Source organism: Melanotaenia boesemani, chromosome 13 (genome assembly GCF_017639745.1).
Source record: "Melanotaenia boesemani isolate fMelBoe1 chromosome 13, fMelBoe1.pri, whole genome shotgun sequence".
Lineage (NCBI taxonomy): Eukaryota > Metazoa > Chordata > Actinopteri > Atheriniformes > Melanotaeniidae > Melanotaenia > Melanotaenia boesemani.
Genome location: NC_055694.1, coordinates 5,443,297 through 5,464,205, shown reverse-complemented (window position 1 = coordinate 5,464,205; position 20,909 = coordinate 5,443,297). Strand labels below are relative to the sequence as shown.

General features: G+C 37.3%; 2 protein-coding genes across 2 annotated transcripts; one reads left to right on the top strand and one right to left on the bottom strand.

Annotated features, from left to right (window-relative positions):
* Positions 1–3,429: 3,429 nt before the first annotated feature.
* LOC121651793 (trypsin-2) lies at positions 3,430–5,593 on the bottom strand. The gene is made up of 5 exons (XM_042004209.1): positions 5,551–5,593; positions 4,801–4,954; positions 4,481–4,619; positions 4,115–4,369; positions 3,430–3,747 (listed from the first exon to the last, which is right to left on the bottom strand). Exons 1-5 carry the CDS (start codon positions 5,591–5,593, stop codon positions 3,592–3,594), a joined length of 747 nt encoding a protein of 248 aa, XP_041860143.1. The 3' UTR covers positions 3,430–3,591.
* Positions 5,594–8,870: 3,277 nt separating this feature from the next.
* Positions 8,871–20,536, top strand: LOC121651791 (trypsin-3). Its single transcript, XM_042004207.1, has 5 exons — positions 8,871–8,988; positions 12,990–13,149; positions 18,612–18,753; positions 18,854–19,120; positions 19,656–20,536. The coding sequence occupies exons 1-5, from the start codon at positions 8,871–8,873 to the stop codon at positions 19,824–19,826; spliced, it is 858 nt and encodes a 285-aa protein (XP_041860141.1). The 3' UTR covers positions 19,827–20,536.
* The last annotated feature ends 373 nt before the right edge of the window (positions 20,537–20,909 follow it).

The following is a 20,909-nucleotide window of genomic DNA, read 5'->3' as shown; positions in this document are numbered from 1 at the left end:
TTTTAAAAAATATAATTATTTAAATATATCAATAAATTTACCATGTCCACATCTTCCACACTAGACACTGTCTCAATCTGTGACATCAAACAAGTTTTTAGTGCAGTGATTTTGTCCTGTTTGTAATCACTTATAAATAACTTTAACAGCTTTTATTTAGTATTTATTCTCATTAATCCCATCAAAATATACAAATACATATAAGTGGTTATAAATATAATTGAAATTATTTTTGTCTCAGGAGGATACGTCTCTGTAGCTCCTTCCGGGCTACAGGGTTGGCTGTCACTCAGGAGGAAGAGCAGTCACCCACCAAACCGGTGGATCGATTCCAGACTTCTCCGGACTCAATTGTCATTGGCAAGATACTGAACTTTGCCTCCTGATGTGTCTATTGGGGTATGAATGTGTGTGTGAAAGGGTGAATGTGACATAGTGTAAAGCGCTTTGAGTGGTCAACATGACTGTATCAGTACAGTCCGTTTACCATAACACTCCCCTCAGGATGTTTGTGGCTGAGTGCATGAGACACTCCCAGAACCCACCCCACCATACAGCTCTCTCTGCTATGAACTGCCAAGTGATGCCCTTTTCTGGGTATGCGAAAAGGGCATCTGGGGGTCCTTGATGTTATAGCTCCCTTATATCTCAGTCTTAATTCTTCTGGCATTATTTGACCATTCTTGACATGTGGTTAAAATGTGGTTAAAATTTTGATGTAAACAATAATAACAATAAAACACAAATATGCCATAAAATGATCTGAATATGAATTATGATTAAAACAAAACTTGATTGTATAATATGTTAATCATGATTTTATGGTTGACATGCAACCAAAACTCGTTTAATCAGCTCCTGCTGCCTCTGTTGTTTGGTTCATGCAGAGTTTTTGTTCAGTGGAGTGCACCAGAATCCTTAAGTTTCACTATCGTAAGACTTCACAGACAAGTTGGCTTTAATTCTGTCATGAAAGATTGGGTGGTTTGCACACTTATGAAGTGTTCCAAATTTTAAAAACAGAAATAAACGAACTGGTTAATCTGTGTCTTGTCAAATAAAAACTCTGCATTATTACTATTATTATTACTAACTATTATCACCAAATTAAAGCTTGTACATAGTTAGCTGAGCAACTAATCTTTTTAACAATAACTTTCTGAGTTTCTGAGAACTAAATATAATGATTTACCTAATCTAAGGAAGCTGTGTTTGAACCCCTGTAAGAGCTTTAATTCAGACAGGAACGATGCTGCTCTTGTCCACATGAGGTGTGCAGGAAACAAGATAAAAGCCTCATCTTCCAGCAATCTCACAAAGCCCCCCAGTCTCTTGGACTGTTTGATGATCAAAGTTTCCAGTGTTTTTGATGGTCTGGAAACTCTTCAGCAGTTCATCCTTGTGCTTGTATTTAGTTTTTGTAGGGCCTTTGTGAAACTACCTGGTACCAAACAACAGTTTGCTTTGGTGATCTGGAGAAGGCAGAAAATCTAACAAGGTTGGAAGAGTAGAAGTGTGTAAATATGGTATTTTTGAGTTTTGGGGGAATTAAAAAACACCAATTAAGCTAACATCCATGTGTTTGGACCACAGGAGGAAGCTGGAGAGAACACTTCACATATAAAGGGAGGATCAAACCAGATACCTTCTTGTTATGAGGCAGTAATGCTAACCAACACACCACTGTGCAACCTTAGGATATTATCACCCAAATCCACAGCCTAATGTGTCTTTATTTTGAGTTTCAGCTCCTGTTTTGACTCTTTTCTTTGGTTCTTTCTTTTTGCTCACTTCACGGCACTTACATTACATCCTTCAACACGTCTTATTCTGCACCAAACAGCAGACAAGATACAGTCAGAGGCTAAAATGAGAACACACATGTTTAGCAACAGAGACAAGTTATATCCATCTGGAGCTGATACAAAAACAGCTAAAAGGAGAGTCTCTTTAATTGACCTAAATACATTTCAGGGCAAAGAACAATCTAAAAATGTATTTTTTTTATTCCTCAATGTACAGGAGCAAAATAATGCTAAGGGAACAAACAGAGGATTTGCAGCAGTAACACAGTACAACAGCTCACGCTTGCAGGAGGTTTATTCTTCTTACTTGTTGAAAATAACTTTAGAGAAATATTACATGTCAGTCTGTAAGCCCAGTGCTCTGGTGTGATGTATTCGAAGTTGAACTATTTAACATTTTAATGCATTCAGGATGTGTGTCTCATATTTATGGTGATAAACAGAATAAATCTGATACAATAAGAGAATAAGATGATGTTAATGAATATGGTGGGATTAAAACTTCCCCATGTGTTGCCTAGCTCTACTAGTTGATTAACATAGTTTTAACTTTACAATGATATTACTTCTGTCCCACATTAACTTCCTCTAGGAGTGTTAATGACAGTAACCATAATGAAAAGGTTTTCGTGTTTTTCATCTATTTGAAAAATTAATCACTGAAAATCAGTAAAGAACAGAGAAAGCATTTTAACAAATTTCCAGGAAATCTGCATTTAGAAATGATTAACACTCATTTTTTATAAGTTACAATTAAAGCAATTAAGTAAAGATAAATTTAGTACAAGATACAAACCGTCCTCTCAAAATCGACCCCATGGGTTGTTTGTTCGTGCAGGCAGTGACTACTTTTTATTACTTGGAAAGAATACGCCCCCTAGTGGCTGTGGACATAACTGCATGCAAAGTGGCAAAACCGCATCCTTTAGGTGATGGTGGCAAAGCAGGAGTTGACTGTATTTTAGTCTTATCTGTGATGTTTTTAAATATGTGATTCATGCTTTAATTTGGATTGTTTTTCTTTTATTGTATTTGCTTTCTGATACTTCTGTATCAGTCAGTTACACTGACCAGGTCTCTGTAACTAATGGTGTGCAGCCCAGACTATTTTAAAACAGACCAATTACCGTTTGTTTGCGGTTAAACTGTGATCTGATGCAGAAGTAAGGGATGCATCTAAAAGTTGCAGGATAGTAGATATCAAGGGCCGGACTTGGCCCTTGCTGATCTAGAGGTAAAAATGGGCATAGAAGTGACTTCATATGCCAAGCACAGTTTAACTGGACGGTGGCCATCACTGGTCAGTCATATACCTGTTTTCATCCGTGAGTGGATCCAGTGACCTCAGGTGCAGCGATGACTGCACTACAGGTAATTACTTCAAATTTGTGTACATGTGTACTGTCTTCACTCTGTTACTTATCCCAAACGATGCTTTAGCACCGATCAAACAAAGCTGAGAGGGTTCTCACTTCACACATAGAGATGTTTGACCATACAGCGTAGAAAACATGGTGGCACAGCTGCCATGTATGTGGGCCCACGACAAGTTTATATAAATGGCTTATTTAAGTATAGTGATTAATGCCAATAGGAATACAGTTTTTAATGTTATATGATTTTATTTTCTGTCACTGTCATCTTTAATTTTCTTACACACTGCCATTTTAAGGGTATGAACAACCAACCTACTAGGCCATTTTAATTGAAGGACTTGTTGAAGAGATATAAGGGTAAAATGTTGAATTAGCCATTTTTGAAGTAAATAAAACTTGTGGTTACATGTTTATGCTGAGTCTCTGTCAATAATAAAGTTAATCCACTCAACATAGTTCCTCACTTTAGTGTAGACACCTGGGTAATATGGATTTGCACAGCTGATACCCCAGGAGACGATACCCTCGAAGTAGTTGTTGCAGACAAGGGGACCACCAGAATCACCCTGTGGATCACCAACACAGGGCATAAGACAACTTTAAAGTTCAGTCAGCAACGAGCTATTTTTAGATATTTTTTGTTTTACCTCAACATGGTTAACATTTTTGGTTAATAGCAAAGTTTTTCTGAAGCTTTTGAATGGACGTGTCTCGCTTGACATTAATTATCCATAAAGAATCTGCCAAATAAATCCCTAGGCTTTAATTTCTAATCCTTATTGGTATATCCTAGCATAAGATACACAGATAATATCAGTATCTTGATGTTATGTGTAGGCATATTCGTAAAAAAAATTAAAGTTATCACTGTTATCTTTATGCTAATTATTTTACAAAAAGCAGAACTGATGAGATGCGTAAATGCTTCTGTACCTGGCAGGAATCTTTGCCACCGTATGGAGATCCAGCACACAGCATGTTTTCAGTGATCCTGTTATAGTAGTAGTAGTTGCAGTAAGGTATTTCTTTAACATCCACAGCCCGAAGCACAGGGGAGAGAGCGTAACTGTAAACCTGTGTGACACCCCAACCGCTCACTGTGCAAACTTGCGAATTTATTTTGGGGGTGTCTTCACTGGGCAGTTTAACTGGCTGGACGTAGGCGTTGAGCTGCGCCGGCCGTTCCAACTGTAACACAAACCAAAGATGCAGCCACAACGGTGAGAAGCTGACCAAGCAACCCCATGAGTTGTCATCTAAGAACAACAGAGAGGACAGTATGGGCTCCTTTCTGCTCACCTTGATGATCATGATGTCGTTGTTGTATGTCTTGTAGTTATAGTTGTGGACAAATATCTTTGAGACATTGAAGACCTGTTCAAATCCCTCTGATTTTGTCAGACTGTGTTCACTTAACACCACCTTCAATAAATGGCTCCTGAGAGTCAAAAAACAGACACTAGTTGCTTCTCCCTTAGCTGTAAAGCACAGTATAATCACTGCATTAAAATGAAAAACAGTCAGCAGATATGAGGAAATTTAATTTTAAAAGGTTGTAGCTCCTCTGAAAACATCATTGCTTGTCACTGTAAGTCTACCCTGTCTGCTTCTGCACTTACGGTCTCCAGCAGTGGGCAGCAGACACCACCCACTGCTCGTGCACCAGCGTTCCTCCACAGTAGTGTTCATCTTTTTCAGTCTGGAGTGAGGCCTGATATTTGATTGAGTATGGCTGGACCTCCTGACCCCCAATGATCCTTGTTCCAGACGTACCTGTAGACAGACACACTATGCAGGGAATGACATTTGGACTTTTTTTGAATAAATAAATTAATAAAAATACATAAAAGGCTAAATTAATTGCTCTCAAATGCTCTTTAAAACAAAATTGGCATGAAAAAATTACAAAAAAGAAGGATACAGCTAATCAAAAATTGGTTTTGTCGGACTGGCCGACACTCGCCTATTTCCCTGCTTTTCAAAGCATTCCAAAAGTCCATAATAAAAAAATAAATAAAAAACAAATCATGTTTGCCCAGAATAAAAATTTAAACTTACCAGAACATGCTGACAAAAACAAAAACAGCAGTGCTGTAGAGAATTTCTGATGAGTCATATTTTCACCTAAAAAGCAGAAACATGACTTAAACATCTTTAATTTAAAAGGAATAATTTGCTACCTGAAGCATTTTGTTTTCAGACGATTTAATGATGATCTTTGGAAGTCAATCAGCATCTAAACGTCTAACATAATTTGATAGTTGTTTATCTAGAAATTGTATTTACACTGTAAATGTGGCCAGATCATTGAATTATGATGTTTATCTGAGGACGGTTAAAATCTTACCTGATGGTAAAAACACTGGAACCTTCCAAGCTTTCCCAACGAGTGAGACCAGAGCTCTCCGACATCCTTTTATACTGTAACTGTATTCGGCTAACAAATCTTTTGTTAAAATTATCTTTTCGTCTGGCTGTGTACACGGATCAACAATCACGCTGACCTACTACATGACAAAGCTACGGTGTTCTCTTGCATTATGTTCATTTAAAAGTTTTAGTTTTCCACCAACACAAATTTAGGTTGGCAACGCCTCTGCACTTTCTTTACCAGGTTACCAGCAGAATAAATAAATGACTGGAGTCTTACTGATTTGATATGATTTGCCAGGAATAATTAGAATTTCCTGCATTGTTGTGGGAAATTTGCAAAAAAGAAAGAAAAAAATTGATGGGAATTACAGTACATTTGCACCGCAAGTCTGCAATGTGAGACAAATTAACTCTTTTTTTCTTTATTTTTCAGTTCAGTACATTTTAAAATTTGGAACTATTTTCACAGCACAACTGTTATGGCAGTGAGCATTCACCTGGTATTATTACTGCAACACAAGTAAAATTGTAAAAAAAAAAAAACTTTCCAGTCACGTTATCAAGTTCACCTGTTCAACTGCTTTTTAACACAAATATCTAATCAGCCAATCACATGTCAGCAACTCAATGCATTTAGTCATGTAGACATGGTGAAGATTACGTGCTGAAGTTGGAAACAGAATCAGATGAGATCTACCGCACACTTTGGGTTCTTTAGTACCAATGTGGCCTGGTTTAACTACCACAGCCTACCTGAGTGTTGTTGCTGACCATGTCCATCCCTTCATGACCACAGTGGAGCATCTTCTGATGCTACTTCCAGCAGGATAATAAACCATGTCACAAAGCTCACAAAGCCATAAACGGCTATACTGCTACACAAAAAACCACACAAAATTGAACTTAATAATGTTTGATTTTATCAACTTAGATCAAACTGAAATTTTATATATTTCACAACTTAGCATCTTTATTTGGGTATAGATGTCTGGGGACTTATTAGTGCTATATCACTATAACATTATAATGGTTACAATCCTTCTTATTATCAAATAAAAACTGTATATCTCAATATGGTGTCTCTCAGGGGTTAGTTATGGGACCAAATTTATTTTACATGCAGACACATGGCTAGATAGAGCTTCACATCCTGGTTTGTAGACTGAGATGCTGATGAGACCACTTTTAAGTCTCCTATTTACAATCTGTGATGAAAAGCAATTCTCCAAGGCAAAGGACACATGAACACTGGTACGGCGGCTGCACCATTGGTGAAATCAGCTCAGTGTACCACCAGGTCAGAGCTGCCAACCATCCAGGACGTTTACAACCAGGGCTGCAGGAGGATCCTCTGACCCCAGTCACCCGAGTTTTGTGTTGTTACCACTCCTTCACGCACCCACCATTACTTAAAGACAACCTTTAGCAAAGCCGCTAATTTCCACCTACAGTCACTGGACAGGTAGATCTTAAAACACTCACTACAATGTAGATTAAAATAAAAACATTAACATTTAAACATCCAGTCTCACTTAAGCCTTGTTTCCACCAACGAGTGCGGGTCAAGTCGGGACAGTTGGGGTGAAGAAATAGTTTGTAAACTCTAATCTCGTTACGTTCCCACAGCCAACTGTAACCTTACCTGAAAGGCGGAGCATCAGATAATGATCAGGCCTCAGCTACAGAATAGCATGACGCCATCGCAGTTTGATGCCTTCCTTAAAGTATAACTAAAACACGATTTAGAAAAGTTTGTGCTCTTTCTTCTTGGTCAATTTAATCAAGAAAAAGAAAATCTGTTGCTCTAAACAAGGAGCCGTTTCTGCTTTGTTTTTATGCCAGATCACATGGGAAGTGACTTTTTTCAACCAATCAACAGATTGTAGCGTGTCCAGCTCCACCCTTTTGGGTTGGATCGGTTAGATTGGCACCCCAACAGAAGGGTCCCAAAAATGTAGGATGGGGCAGGTCGGATACTAGGGTACCCTTCTTAGTTTTTGCATATGGAAACACCAAAAAAGGGTGACCTGTCCTGCACCCTTTGGTGGAAACGAGGCTTTATATACAGACTAAACACATTCACACATATCAGTTCATTAGTGTATACAGGTGTGATTAAGATTTTTAACTTAGTTTGCCCTTACAACTGTACCTTTAGTCCACTGCAGGATGACCGGGCTCTCCTGGTGAGAAGTTCGCTCATCCGGGAGGGGCTCAGAGTAAAGCTGCTGCTCCTCTGCATGGAGAGGAGCCAGATGAAGTGACTCGGGCACCTGGTTGGGATGCCTCCTGGTTGTCTCGCTGGTGTGGTGTTCTGGGCACGTAAAAGAGCCAGGACATCCAGTGGGACTACGTCTACATGACACCAAAGCAGACCCAGGAGACTTCTGTCCATGTCCTGATGGGAAACAGCATTTTTGTGGCATGATGAACACAATTTACAAAGATACCTTTATTCTTGTGTCTGATTGGTGTGATTCATTTATTATAATTCATTTATTATATTGTATAATTTCCCATTGGGGATTATTATACATTCTCCTAATAAATAACTACAGTAAATGATTAATTTAACCACCAGGGCTCTAAAGTGTTTATTATAAGACAGCAAATAATTACACAAGGAAAGGTCATACTGGGACACAGCGAAGAGCTTTGGGGGCTTTAACTTTTCCGTCTGGAACCAAGGAGATGATTGGAAGAACAGGGAGTGGCAGAATTTGGTAAGGGGAGCAGATCGTATGGACAAAAGGCAGTGGTCAGCTCTCGGGGGATGAGAGAGAGCGCAGCACCTGCTATCAGCAGAAGTAAGGGCAACGTGGAGGGCCATGAGCCAAGCAAAGTCAGGAAGTCCACTGATGGATGGGAGCTCTGATGAGACCTGCCTGCGCTGTGCTCCATTTTTAATGATGTTAGGTCCCAGCAGTGATGCCATGACCTAGTCTGATACAAAAGCTTATTTCAAAACCCTCATTAATCCTTCTCAAAGAGATCACACTGAGGGGAGAGCATACAGCAATGACAAGCAGCAGAGACCCCTGCTGTATCTTCTTTCACTTATTTTGACAGCAGCCCATTTCATCTGTATTAGGAGGTTAAATCACACATGGACACAGGATGTCACATACTGGACATACCTGACAGGGCTATAACATCAGAGTAGCTGTTAAATAATACATCAAAGTTAATATACAGCCATCATTTACAGGCTTACAGCAGCACAGTTGGCACAGTGCATCCTTCTCCTTTCCAGTCACAGTAAATGGGCCAAAAATAAACAGGGTGATTATGTAAACAATGACAGCTTGAGTAGTTCATGGAAGTGGAGAGACAAGAGAGCCGTGCGCCAAGGAGGCTTCAATTATATATTGGCTTAAGACAAGGACGTGACCATGGAAACGAAAACAGAAACTATAAGAAACCTGAGAGAACAGGTGAGATGCCTTCCCCTTAAAAAAAGACAGGTAGCACCAGGTTAACTCTCTCTCTCTGAGGGTAGACTGCTCTTCCCTTTGTCTCACTATGGACCTGCCATTTCTATTGCTTTGTGTACTGTTGGAAGTCCTGGCTGTAACCTGTAAGTAAATGATTTTATTTAAAAGTTTTTACAGTGTAATGAAAGAGTTTTTAGTGAAATTAAAACAGGGAGAATGTTGGGGTGCTGTGGTATGATTTCCAGCATCCTGAGAGACAACATATTCACATTTCAGTTTTATAAAATGAATCAACCTAGAACACTTTTAGTGACCCATTACTGAATTTTTTAAAAAGGATTTTATTTTTTTAGCACTTTTTGCAGTGCTGATGGTCCTCTGAGAGAAAAACTGTGGCTAAGAGGCTTTTCCACCTTGGAGTGACCTAGCATCTTATCACTTTAAGTCATCAGAGTAAGAGGAAACTAGAGGATGACATACATTTGATTTGAAATAAAAAGAGGAGAATATGTAGAACTGACCCATTACTATTTATCTAAAACCTTGCAGAGTTAGCCTTCATGATATGGGGCTATGTACTGTAAACAGACCTAATTCAAGCTGAGAGTTTTATCCAAAACATATTATGAACATAGTAAATAGCATGCACATGGCTACCCTGAGAGCTTTTATAAAATAAAAGATGAGTAAAATTGAGCTTATTGACTAAACAACTTTAAACTAGGAGCTACAATAGATGAAGTCAGATAGCCATAGACAGTCGTGACCCACACCCTCTTTTTTCTGAGAAATTATGTCATATAAATAAAAACAACAGGGGAAACTTAATAAGAAAAATTACTTTCTCCAGCTTTCACTTTTCTCATATAATTCAGCTTCTTTTAAAACTACGGACACAAAGAGAAACAAAGATTATTTGGGTTTGAAATGTTATGACTTAATTTCCATTTCGAGACAGATTATACACAGTAAAGATCCATTGTTAAGGTAAAAGCTCCAGGGTCTTACATAATGCTCTCTAGTGTGTATGTGTTAATCTCAGACATCCAATGCTGTGTGTAATGTATAGAGTTACCATTTTGCTCCTGACATGCACCGCTGCTGCTCATTATAGCTCGAGATCAATATCTGGGATGGTAATGAGGTATAGTTTCATCCTTGACAGCAATTTCTGAGGCTGAAATCGCTCTCAGTCACTGTGATCTACAACTTTGGTTTCTCCATTAAGTATTAACAATGTCGATACCGTTTGGGAGTTGAAACCTGTTCGGGGTGTTAGATGCTTCTCAACCTTTGACAGCAGGGTTCGGTGCCAGGTCCCTGCGGGTATAAAAAAATGGATGGATGGATATTTTCTGAGTTTCTGCATAATTTAAGAGATTATGAGGTCATGAGGGCAAGAGTCCCGAATACACTCCCAGTCTTCCTAATTTCATGTTGTAATTATTTACAGCCTTGTTTCACAATCAGTTAAGATGCCTTGTTAGATTAAAATGATTCACACACATTTAAAAGGAGTATTTATTACAAAGAAAGACAAAGTTTAAAACAAAGAACTTAAAAATTGGGTTTAATGGTGTCATATCTAAATTTTAATTAGCTTAACTGTAAAATCTGTAGTTCAGTAATTAGATTTTCTGACTTTTCTGATAAAAATGTTGTTAAAAAAACTCCAAATTTGCCTCCACTCGTGTCTTAAAATACATTTTGAGCCAAAATAAGTCCATACGTTTACATGACAGACAAAAAATTAATTATTGTGTTATTTTTACAAAAACAGATGGCTTACCAGGATTGCACCATTAGAAAAGCAGCTCAGGAATTTATTTCTGTTTAACCTGCTTTAACCTGTTTAAGTCTGTACAGACTCTTTGGCACAGAAAAAGCCAAGAGTAGTTATTTAAACACATTGTCAAAATTAGGAACAATTGTTAAGCTTTTTTCTTGTACAATAACCATCTCCACTGAGCCCTTGAGCAGGATAAATAAATAATAGAAAACACAGAAACTTAAGCTGAGATGATATAAAAACTATGAAAATGTGATTTAAATGTTAATGTTCCAGTGACTTATCATGAGGTCGGAAATGATAATAAATGAAATTCAAAACATTATTATTTTTTAAGTAGCCTATTAGAAGGAAAATAAAATAAATGAAAATTCTGACAAGATTTTGATATTTCTGTTAATGACTTCAGAAATAATTTACTACTCTTTGCTGACACAGTAAACAAGGAGGAGTGTTTTACATGGTTGTTGGGGGCTATACTGGTTCTAACGCTGGTGTTGTGTTCGCTGCACATTTCCCTGATCTCAGCTGTTTGCAGCACAGCTGCTGAGGTATCGCTGCCTACTGTAACAGAGACAGAAGTTGAAGCACCAACGAGATGACCTGCCTCTTCTGTTTTTATTTTTTCTTGAACTTTTTTGTACCACCTTGTTGAAGAATCTGTGTTACATCAAACTAAAGTGATTGACAGCAGCATCAGAAAGGAGTAGGGTTGAGACAGACCCACGTGGTCTGGAATTAACTGGATATGAAAACGTGAAACTATTAGAAGACACAAGCCAATTATGTTTAAATCCTTCCCCACCCCCTTGATTGAGCCAGTAATGACTACATGCCATTCACTCATATCTCCACACTGTTCCACCTTGCTCCTACTCATAAATATTTATTTTGAAATTAAGAAAACATATTTAGTTATAGGACAAATATAACTTTTTCATGTTTTCTGGCCAGACTGGGCTGCATACAGTCACCCTCCTTTAACCTTAAAGACTCCATTTCAAGTAAAAGTAATCCATGTTCATACAAGAATTTTAGATTTACAATAGAGCTTTAAAAACATTGGCTAAAAAATCCATTAGAACTCACCATTTTGAGGTTTTATAGAGGTTAAATTTTCTTAATTTTGAAAATTTTTATAAAATTTTGTAATCATAAATTGATGTATAAATGTTTGCATAGTCAAGCCCCTGAGGTCCTTGGACAGCTCATAGTCCCACTAAGAGCAGTGGGGTCAATGACACGAGGAGCTTCCAATGGGAATGTGAAAGATCCTTGGAGAAAAACAGCCCTTGGAAGGTTAGCTTTTTCTGTCAAGTTTGCTAAAGTGTGGAACTCCTTATCACCCTAATTGAAACAGGACCCAGATTTAGGGGCTTTAAAAAATTAACTAAATAAGGTTTTAAAGAAGGATCAAGTTTGTACACATTTTTAAACTAAATTTATAGTTTTTGTGCATTGTAAATGTAATATATTTGTATTGTAAAAGCTCAGCTAGGGACGGACATTGCGAATTAGCCTTGGCTATAAATGTTATGGTGTGATACATGTTTATTGTATACACTTGTCCCTATCAAATAAATGAATAAATAAATAAATTAAAGATAAAAAAGACAGTGGCTATTCAAACAAGGCAATCAAATGTATTAATTTTATTACTGGAGTATAGCAGCTACAGACTAATGTGTAAAGTATGACTCAGCTGATGTGTCTAGTGATAATGGAGGTAATTATAAACTTTGTTTTTACTGTTCTGTTCTCCACGATCAAAACTTAAACTTTCATTTCCTGATGGCACGAAATTGGAGTGTATAGCAGATGGACTGGTGGCATATTAAAATCAAAGTATATACAAGCCTCTTAATTGCTGCATATGAGTTCATGTAGCTTCTTTAGACCACTTTATGTAGACAACTCCATAAAGAGCAGAAATCTAATCTGTGTCACCTCCAAACGCCATGTTAACACCAGATAATGATGCTGGGTTTCATTCTCTCTGGCAATCAATGCGCCTCAGAGATGAGATTGTTTTTCATCGACCTGCTGAGCCAGAGGCGTCTGTGCAGTGAAGTCCTCTGTTGTTGTTTTTTATGACTTCTGTTGCTCCAGCTGATTCTGCAACTGCGGTGATAAAGGCACAACTGGGTTGCTTTCTATAAATCTGCTCAGAGTTAATCTTCATTGTAGCTGTGTTTGTGTGTGTGTGTTGCAGGTCAGTTCGCTCCACAGGAACGCATAGTGGGAGGCTACGCACCGGTTCCTCATTCAATCAAGTATATGGTGTCGATACAGACACTGGGCCGACAGCACTTTTGTGGGGGCTTCCTGATAAATAGATTCTGGGTTATCACAGCAGCACACTGTGATATTGGGTGAGCATGTTTTTTCTTTGGATTTACCTCTACAGAGAACAGAAGTTGCCTAACCTCACAAAAACACAAACTTGATGAAGGAAGTAAAAAAAATCCAAGGTCACAGTCTAAACTTTGCATCCTGGTTTGGCTTTTTGTAAGGAAGCTGCATGAGCTTACTGCCACAGAATGACCCAGGCTTGACTTCCTTGTGTTAAAGCGTGTATACAGGAATTCATCAGAGGATCCAGGAATTTAAAACCATATCAGATGGTATGTTTTGTTAAATATCAGGACTATAATAAAACACATGAAAGTGATCCCAGGACACAAAGGAGCTCTGTGATGCTGGAATCCGACACAAACACAATGGCAGTGTCAAGGCTCTCTGACAACAACACTTCTAAACTAATTACAAGCATTTTGGCTCACAAGGACACAATCATCTCAGATATTGTTTGACATTTAATTCAATTTCTTGGGTTATATCAGCATACCAGCAAGCCGACATATGCCTTTTGTTAGTTGACATACAGTATGTTGCTGTAAGTGTTGCCAAGTTCCCTGATTTCTGTCACCTGATTCCCTGCTTGTCAACAACCAAAAGCCTTTGTCCTGAAAAGCTTAGACCTTCTTTATAAAGTAGAGTGACAGTGCTGGCCAAGACATAGGCAAATTAAGAAAATAAAATAATAAAGAAGAAAAAAAAACAAAAAACAAAAACAAATATATGATTGAATAATTTAAATAAAAATGGTAATACACACATAAACATGATTTTATACTACATCAGTCATGGTTGCGTGCCAGTTTCTTGTGTAGCAGAGAACTGTAAAACCTTTAAGGTTCCCTCATGTCAGAAGTAAAGGACAAGATTGCTACAGTTTTAAGCCATTTTGTAGTGGAAAATTGCATTTTTGCACACTTTTGCACCAGTTTCAAATTCTAAAGACAAAACTCATTAAACTGGTTAATGTGTCTTTTCTGCTGATGTTTTCTCTCACTCTCAAATACAAGTTTATTATACCACACATACACATCACACTAAATATTAAAAAGTGGAAATTAATATTCCATTTTCCTAAATTTTTGTACCCCGTCAAGGTTAAACTCATAACCATAGTGGTTCCAGTGATGTAAGCCAACTACAAATGATGCAAATGAGTGGGTGAATTATATTTACAGTGTATAAAATGATCAAGCATCAGTAAAATTGGTCTGGGTGGGGCCCCAGATCAGATTCTGCTTGGGACCCCAAAAAGGCTGGGGACAGCCCTGTAGAGTGAAGATACAGGATAAGTTAATGCCTCAGAACAAAACCTATAAATGATGATTTAAATTCAGGTTTAATAAATGCACCATCTCTATTACTTGGGAAGATTTCTTTTGTTAATCTAGTTACCTAAAAAAAAACAAAAAAAAAAAACAAACAAATAAACAAAAAAAACAAAAAAACAAAACATCAGTAGCAGAAAATAATACTTGGTGATGGTGGCAGACATCCAGTGTTCATTTTTATTGACTAATAGTTTGTGTTATAGTTTTTGTCAATGTTTCTTTTTTCTCATGATAATGAGACAATAAGTCAATAAAACAAATATAAACTATGATGAAATGTATTGACTCATTTGTCAGTGAATAAAAATGAAGCCAAACAATTTGTCAGAATTTAAATCAGGTTTAGGCAAAGAAATTCTTGCTTTTTAACTTAACATAAGCAATCAGCTCTTTAATGCGTTTAAGAGGTCACATACTTGGTTCTGTACCATGCTTGTTAGTGGAGTATTCCAGCTGGGTGCACATTAGAGATCCTAGGCCACATAAAGTTGTTAAATTTGTAAAGTGGAACTAAAATAAACAACTTATGACAATGGAGGAGGTTAGCATTTGGTTCATTTTGAGAACACAGCAAAAACAAATGAGCGAAGTGAAAACATTGATTGTATATAACCCAAGCATGCTTCGGTTGGTTTAATCATCTTAACCGCTGTCAACCCTTTATTGTAAGTTTAGTCCCTAAACTGCTACTGGTTACAATACATTGCAGCTTGTGAACAAGTTGCATTAATTTCTGAAGACACACACAAATGATGCCTCAAACAAACACAAAACATGCAAGGCAGCCACAATGACCCTGTGTATGCATTTTTTTTTTATTCATTGAGAGCACCAGTGGGAGGTCAACCTATGAGAGACATTACATGATTACACAAGTGTAATTAAAAGCAGGTATATTCTCCATATTAATCCCCATGTGTAGTAGAGACGAAGACAAACACATTTAATCTACCCCCAAGAAGACGGTACAATTAGCCCAGATGTACTCTCATCTATGATTATTTAGTTAAGTGGTGCAGTAGCATCATAATGCACAATATTATTGTACATCTTGAATCATCTTAAATAATAGTACCAGCTAAGCATTCCATAGCACATGTTATGGCATATTGCATAATATATATGATAGTAATATGTAATATATCATTGTGTATTATTGCGTATTATACTAATTTTATTCTTATTCTTATTTGCTTGATTTACTTTGTTTTACCTACGCCCTAATGTCTCAGCTACTTGTGTTTGTTTTGCTTCCACATGCTGTAAAGCCTGATGTCCGCTCTGTGAGACATAAATTGTGCCTCAGGGACAAATAAAGTTTTTTTTTTTAAATTGAATTTAAATTAGTTGACTCAAACTTGAATAACACTCAAAAGTAATCAGTGGTATTCAGGTATAACTAAAACTAACTGACAATTTGGTAATGAGACTAAAACTAAATCAAAACTAACACTGTAGCCAGTGGTGATGCTGGCTGGTGCTTCAGGTGACCAACCTGGCTCAGGTCCCAGTAGTTCCCATGACTGAGCTGTAGACAGTTCATGCATTTACTGATAATCCTTTTCATAGCTACGTTTGATCTGCTTAGGCCAACCTCTGGTTCTCTGTGGGTTGTTCGGCTGTGGCATTGTGCAGACTTTGGAATGATTTCCTCCTGCAGTCCTTTTCTTGCTACACTGTTATTTAGAAAAGTCAGAGACCTTGTCAACTTATCACTCAGCTTTGGACAGTTTTGTAAGTGTTTTCTGCTGCTAGTCAGTGAAGTGGACCGGAGGAGAAATGACTTTCTCTCAGTAAGAGAGTAAAGACATTAGAATTTAAACAACAGTGACCGACATGTAGTTTGTTTTTAAAAAGAAATAGGAGGGGTGCCTGTTCAATTTCTGGAGCCTAATATTTATAATTTTATGCAATATTATTTCAATTTAAAAAGGAAGAGTAACTTTTTATATATATATATATATATATAATCATCTTATGAAACTGTACTGTCTTCTTCTGTGGTCCTTTTAAGGCATTACTTATCCCAAATGGCGCTCCAGCACAGTGTTTCTCAATCCTGGTCCTCGGGTACCACGATCCTGCATGTTTTAGAGGTATTCATAGTTTACTGTACTGCAGTTTTAGGGCTTGGATATACTTGCTGTTAGCAACGCGTCCACGAATGTATTATGGCTGACACGCATTGCTAATTTTTGTTTTGCACGTAGGCTGCTTGTGTTGACGTGAGATAATGTGTTGCATGCAAGAGTTGCAATATTGACTTGACAATGGCAGATAATTTTGAAGACCGCCTTTCTGATCTTGTCCACAACTACCAGCATCTGTATGATTTTTCCTTCCCATTGCACAATGCAAGTATACACAAATGTAGTGGAACACTGACATATACGCTTGCGTTCACAGCAAGTATACCCCAGCCCTTACAGCTTAAAAGGTTCTCACTTCACAGAATTGTTTGTCCACTCAGAGACACTGTAGTAAAAATGGTGGCACAAATATGGCAGCTATCTTGTATGTGGATCCGCAGCAAATAGATGTAAATGTAAATAAGAAAATAAAAACATGTTATTTTAGTAAAGTGATTAGATGCGAAGACAAACAGTCTTTAAATGATTTTCAAATTTTCTGTCATTGACCTTTAATTTTTTACCTTTAAGAAGTGCTTTGTTAAGAAAACTTTTAAATTAATACTGAATTTATCCATCATGTTGACTTCTAACCAAAATCCAAATCTGTAAAAAATTGTGGCTTTCCACCTGAACTTTAGAGGCATATATTTCAACATATACATGTGGAAGGAAAGAAAAACAAAGTGTGATTTCTTTAGACAGAAAAAAAAAATCTAAGATTAATATTTTTAAAGGGTGTTAGGTTGAAGTATGTAGCTCATTATCAGATTGGTATCTGAGGAATATGGAGGCTAAGTAAACACCACAAACTTTGTTATTGTCTCGAGTCACAGGCAGTTTTTGTAGGGCACATCGGAGTCCTGCTGCAGGAGCTGCTACTGTGTCCAAGTGCTGTTGCCAAACTGATTGTGTTACCAGTTGGCAGAAGTGTTTAGTCCTGTAACCTACAACTACAACTGACATACGAACTTTTTATTTGACCTTTAAACAAAATCCAATATTTTTTTTGATAACCTTCAACAAGATAAGCAGCATTTCTCACCTTATCCATCTGTGGTTTTAATGTGGTGGATAATTTTCAGGTCACCACAAACACTACTAATTCACAAAACTACTGAATAATGTGATTTAGAAAAAGTTGTTGCGTAACTATTTTCCACAAAGAAAAAGAGCTTGTGTAACTAACCTTGTTAATAAAAACACTCAAGTGAAGTGTTTCATTTCCAGGAACTTAAACTGTGCATACTCTATTACTGGCAAAGACCAAAACAGATCACCGTCATCGTTAATATTTCCCCTCACACCTGTGTTTATCCTGTTCTTTCAAATGTTCGCTATGAGTCCAAAAAAGCTGTTCATTCTTGTGCAGCCAAATAAAAGACCTTAAAAGTGGAGCAGTTAAAAGAAATTCAGCCATAACTATATTAATGTTTAGCCATGTGCTTCTCATACTGTAACACACCAAAATCTCTCCTTGGAAAAAGGTCAATAATGACAACTAAATTCTGCATATGCAGTGTGAATGAATGGTTCATGGTAAAAACTAGAAATAAAGAGACTTTGTTTAATCTGTTATAACAAAAAAAAAAAAACACAACAAAATTGCTTTGTTAAAATCTATAAGAAAACAAGCTGAGAAACATAAAAACAGACACAAGACATCAAAAATCTTTTACTGTCTTTGAACGTGCATGAGTTTCCTTTCGTTAAACCATTTTTAAGCAGTATCTAGAAGTAGGTTACGCTCTTTATGAATTTATTTATGAATGTTGTAATGAGTTCACTGAAGTCTGTGGGGCTGGAAAGGAAGTTCATGCACTCTCTTCTACAAAGACTGAGAAATATTAAACAGAATCAAGTTGATGTGCAGCTTTTTAAACATGACAGATAATGCAAAGAAGTGTTCATCAGCTTTGAAGATCTGCTGATCATCTTTCTCTTTGAGAGCTAAGCTAATTAGCTGTTGACTGTAACAGAGTTTTGCTTACCCTTTAACTCTTCTTTTACATGCAGGGTTCAAAAAATGATTATAGTGGCAGGAGACTACTCTTTGACCATTTACGAAGGCACAGAGCAAGAAGTCCAACCCCAGTTTTTGGTGCCCCACCCTTCGTACAACAGCACCACAAACAACGGAGACATTATGCTTATTAAGGTAAAGAATGCAAACCGTCAGTCTTCTTTATTTATGAGAGGATATTTGAATCTGTACCCATCTAAAGTCAGTCACTGATCATTTTGTTCACTGTCTCCAGCTGAAGGCCCCCATCTATCTGAACAGCTATATCTCCATCGCTCTGCTGCCCAGGCAGAACGCCGACATAGCGGAGGGCAGAGTGTGTCGAGTGTCCGGATGGGGATTCACCAGTCCCGATGGAGGCCAGATTCCCTCCACACTTCGAACTGTCAAGCTTCCCATAATCTCCTCAAATAAATGTAACAGCAGTGCATCGTTCAACGGCAGCATAACAGAAAACATGCTGTGTGCTGGTTACAGTATTGGTGGAAAGGATTCCTGCAAGGTAAGAGCCCTTCAGATGGTTTTAAGTGCTTTATACTGTAGATAGTGCCTTTCCCAGTTCTCATCTCATTAGATGTAAATCTGGATGAACTTTTACACTAAATGTACTTTCTAACACACAACCTCATTTATGTTTTATCTTTTTAAACACGACACTATGTTATTTAAATAACTATATTTAAATTAGTTTCTTTTTTTTACAATTTGAAATTATATTAATTTTACATCGTGAGCTAAATACTGAAGCTGGTAAGTTGTCAGTACTTCTCATGAAAACAATTAATCTTGTTTCTGGACACAATCAGAAAATACAATTTATAAGAGACAAATTGGGACTGAAGGAATATCATACTCTGGATTAAATTCAGGCTTTAGTGTTATTAACAACTCATATTAGTATCTTTCATGGGATTTGTTAACTTTTGAAAATGAATAGACATATGAGCAGCTTTTTAAGCTAAATATGGCTTTAGTGGGAGGCCTGAAAGACTTTATAATGTACAATCCCCAATGTTTCCTCTATAATGTGGTTTCAGGGGGATTCAGGTGGTCCACTTGTGTGCGACGGCCGGGTCTACGGCGTGGTGTCTTGGGGAAAAGGTTGCGCTGATGCTCAGTTTCCCGGAGTCTACACTGCGGTGTCCAAGTTCCGTACGTGGATAGACAACACCATATTTAGCTATTACAGCAGATGTAAGAAGAATTAAGGCTCAGTGTTAACTGATTTGAGACTTGACATACTTATTTCACTGTTGCCTTGTTTGTTCTAATTTTATGTGAGTTTTACCATTTGTGTATGACAGAGGACGTGTTAAGCTTAGCATAAAGGCGTAAAGGGAATCTACCAAATTAGCAATTAAGGATTTTACTTTTGTTTTTAATTGTTGTTGTGGGCAGCATTTTTTAACTATCATCATAGTGTTCCTGACAAGTAAAGTAAAACTTAAAGTTACTCAGAAGTGGGCCATGAGACAAGCAATTTTTTACTGTCTAAAACAACTCATACCTCAAAAATATTATAATTTAAGTGACAGATGTATTGTAGATTTTTACATCGAGTCACTCTTGAAGAGTCTGTGAAATGCCCATGTTGACACACGCCGCTGCAAAGTGGGACATGTTGGAATGGATCTTGTTGGTAGGCAGATGTATTAAATAATTCTGATACAGAGATATAAAATATTCAATCCATGACATATCTTTCTCGAACTTCTAGAAAATATTTGCAATTTGAAGTGTTTTAGATGGTGAAAATTTGTTCTTCTCATGGCCTCTAAAGTAGCTTTTAGCTTTAGCTCACACATCTAAAAACATAATGTTCTGGTAAGACACTAACTACTCCCACTACACCTCCCCCAAAAACAGAAAAACACCCTTTATCCATTAATATTAGTCTATATGTACAAAAACCAGGGTGTCCAGGGTGTACCCTGCATCTTACCTGCTAATTGCTGAGATAGGCTCCAGCTTCCCTGCAACCCTGGATTGGACTAAGCGGAAAAGACAATGAATGAATAAATGTACAAAAACCAAAATGTACAAAACAATCAATTAAAATGCCTGAAAAGCGCATTCCCCCAAAATAAGCTGTCATTTTCTTTGGCTGCTAACTTTTAAAGTTAAATTTAAATTTGTGAGCACACTTCATTTTCCAAAAACCTTAATTTAAAAAATTTAATGTCTGTTGCTAATCTCAAGAAAACTGCTTAAAGAAATCAAACATACAATAAATAATCCACCAAACAACCTGAGGAAGAATTAAACATGCTGACCTTATTCCCACAACACGA

Coding starts and splice junctions, on each gene's coding strand:
- LOC121651793 (XM_042004209.1), bottom strand. CDS start 5,593: ATGTCGGAGAGCTCTGGTCTCACTCGTTGGGAAAGCTTGGAAG. Junction 4,620..4,800: donor GCTGCCCACTGCTGGAGACC/GTAAGTGCAGAA, acceptor TTTGACTCTCAG/GAGCCATTTATTGAAGGTGG. Junction 3,748..4,114: donor GTGGCAAAGATTCCTGCCAG/GTACAGAAGCAT, acceptor GGTGATCCACAG/GGTGATTCTGGTGGTCCCCT.
- LOC121651791 (XM_042004207.1), top strand. CDS start 8,871: ATGGAAGTGGAGAGACAAGAGAGCCGTGCGCCAAGGAGGCTTCAATTA. Junction 8,989..12,989: donor TAAGAAACCTGAGAGAACAG/GTGAGATGCCTT, acceptor TGTGTGTTGCAG/GTCAGTTCGCTCCACAGGAA. Junction 19,121..19,655: donor GTGGAAAGGATTCCTGCAAG/GTAAGAGCCCTT, acceptor ATGTGGTTTCAG/GGGGATTCAGGTGGTCCACT.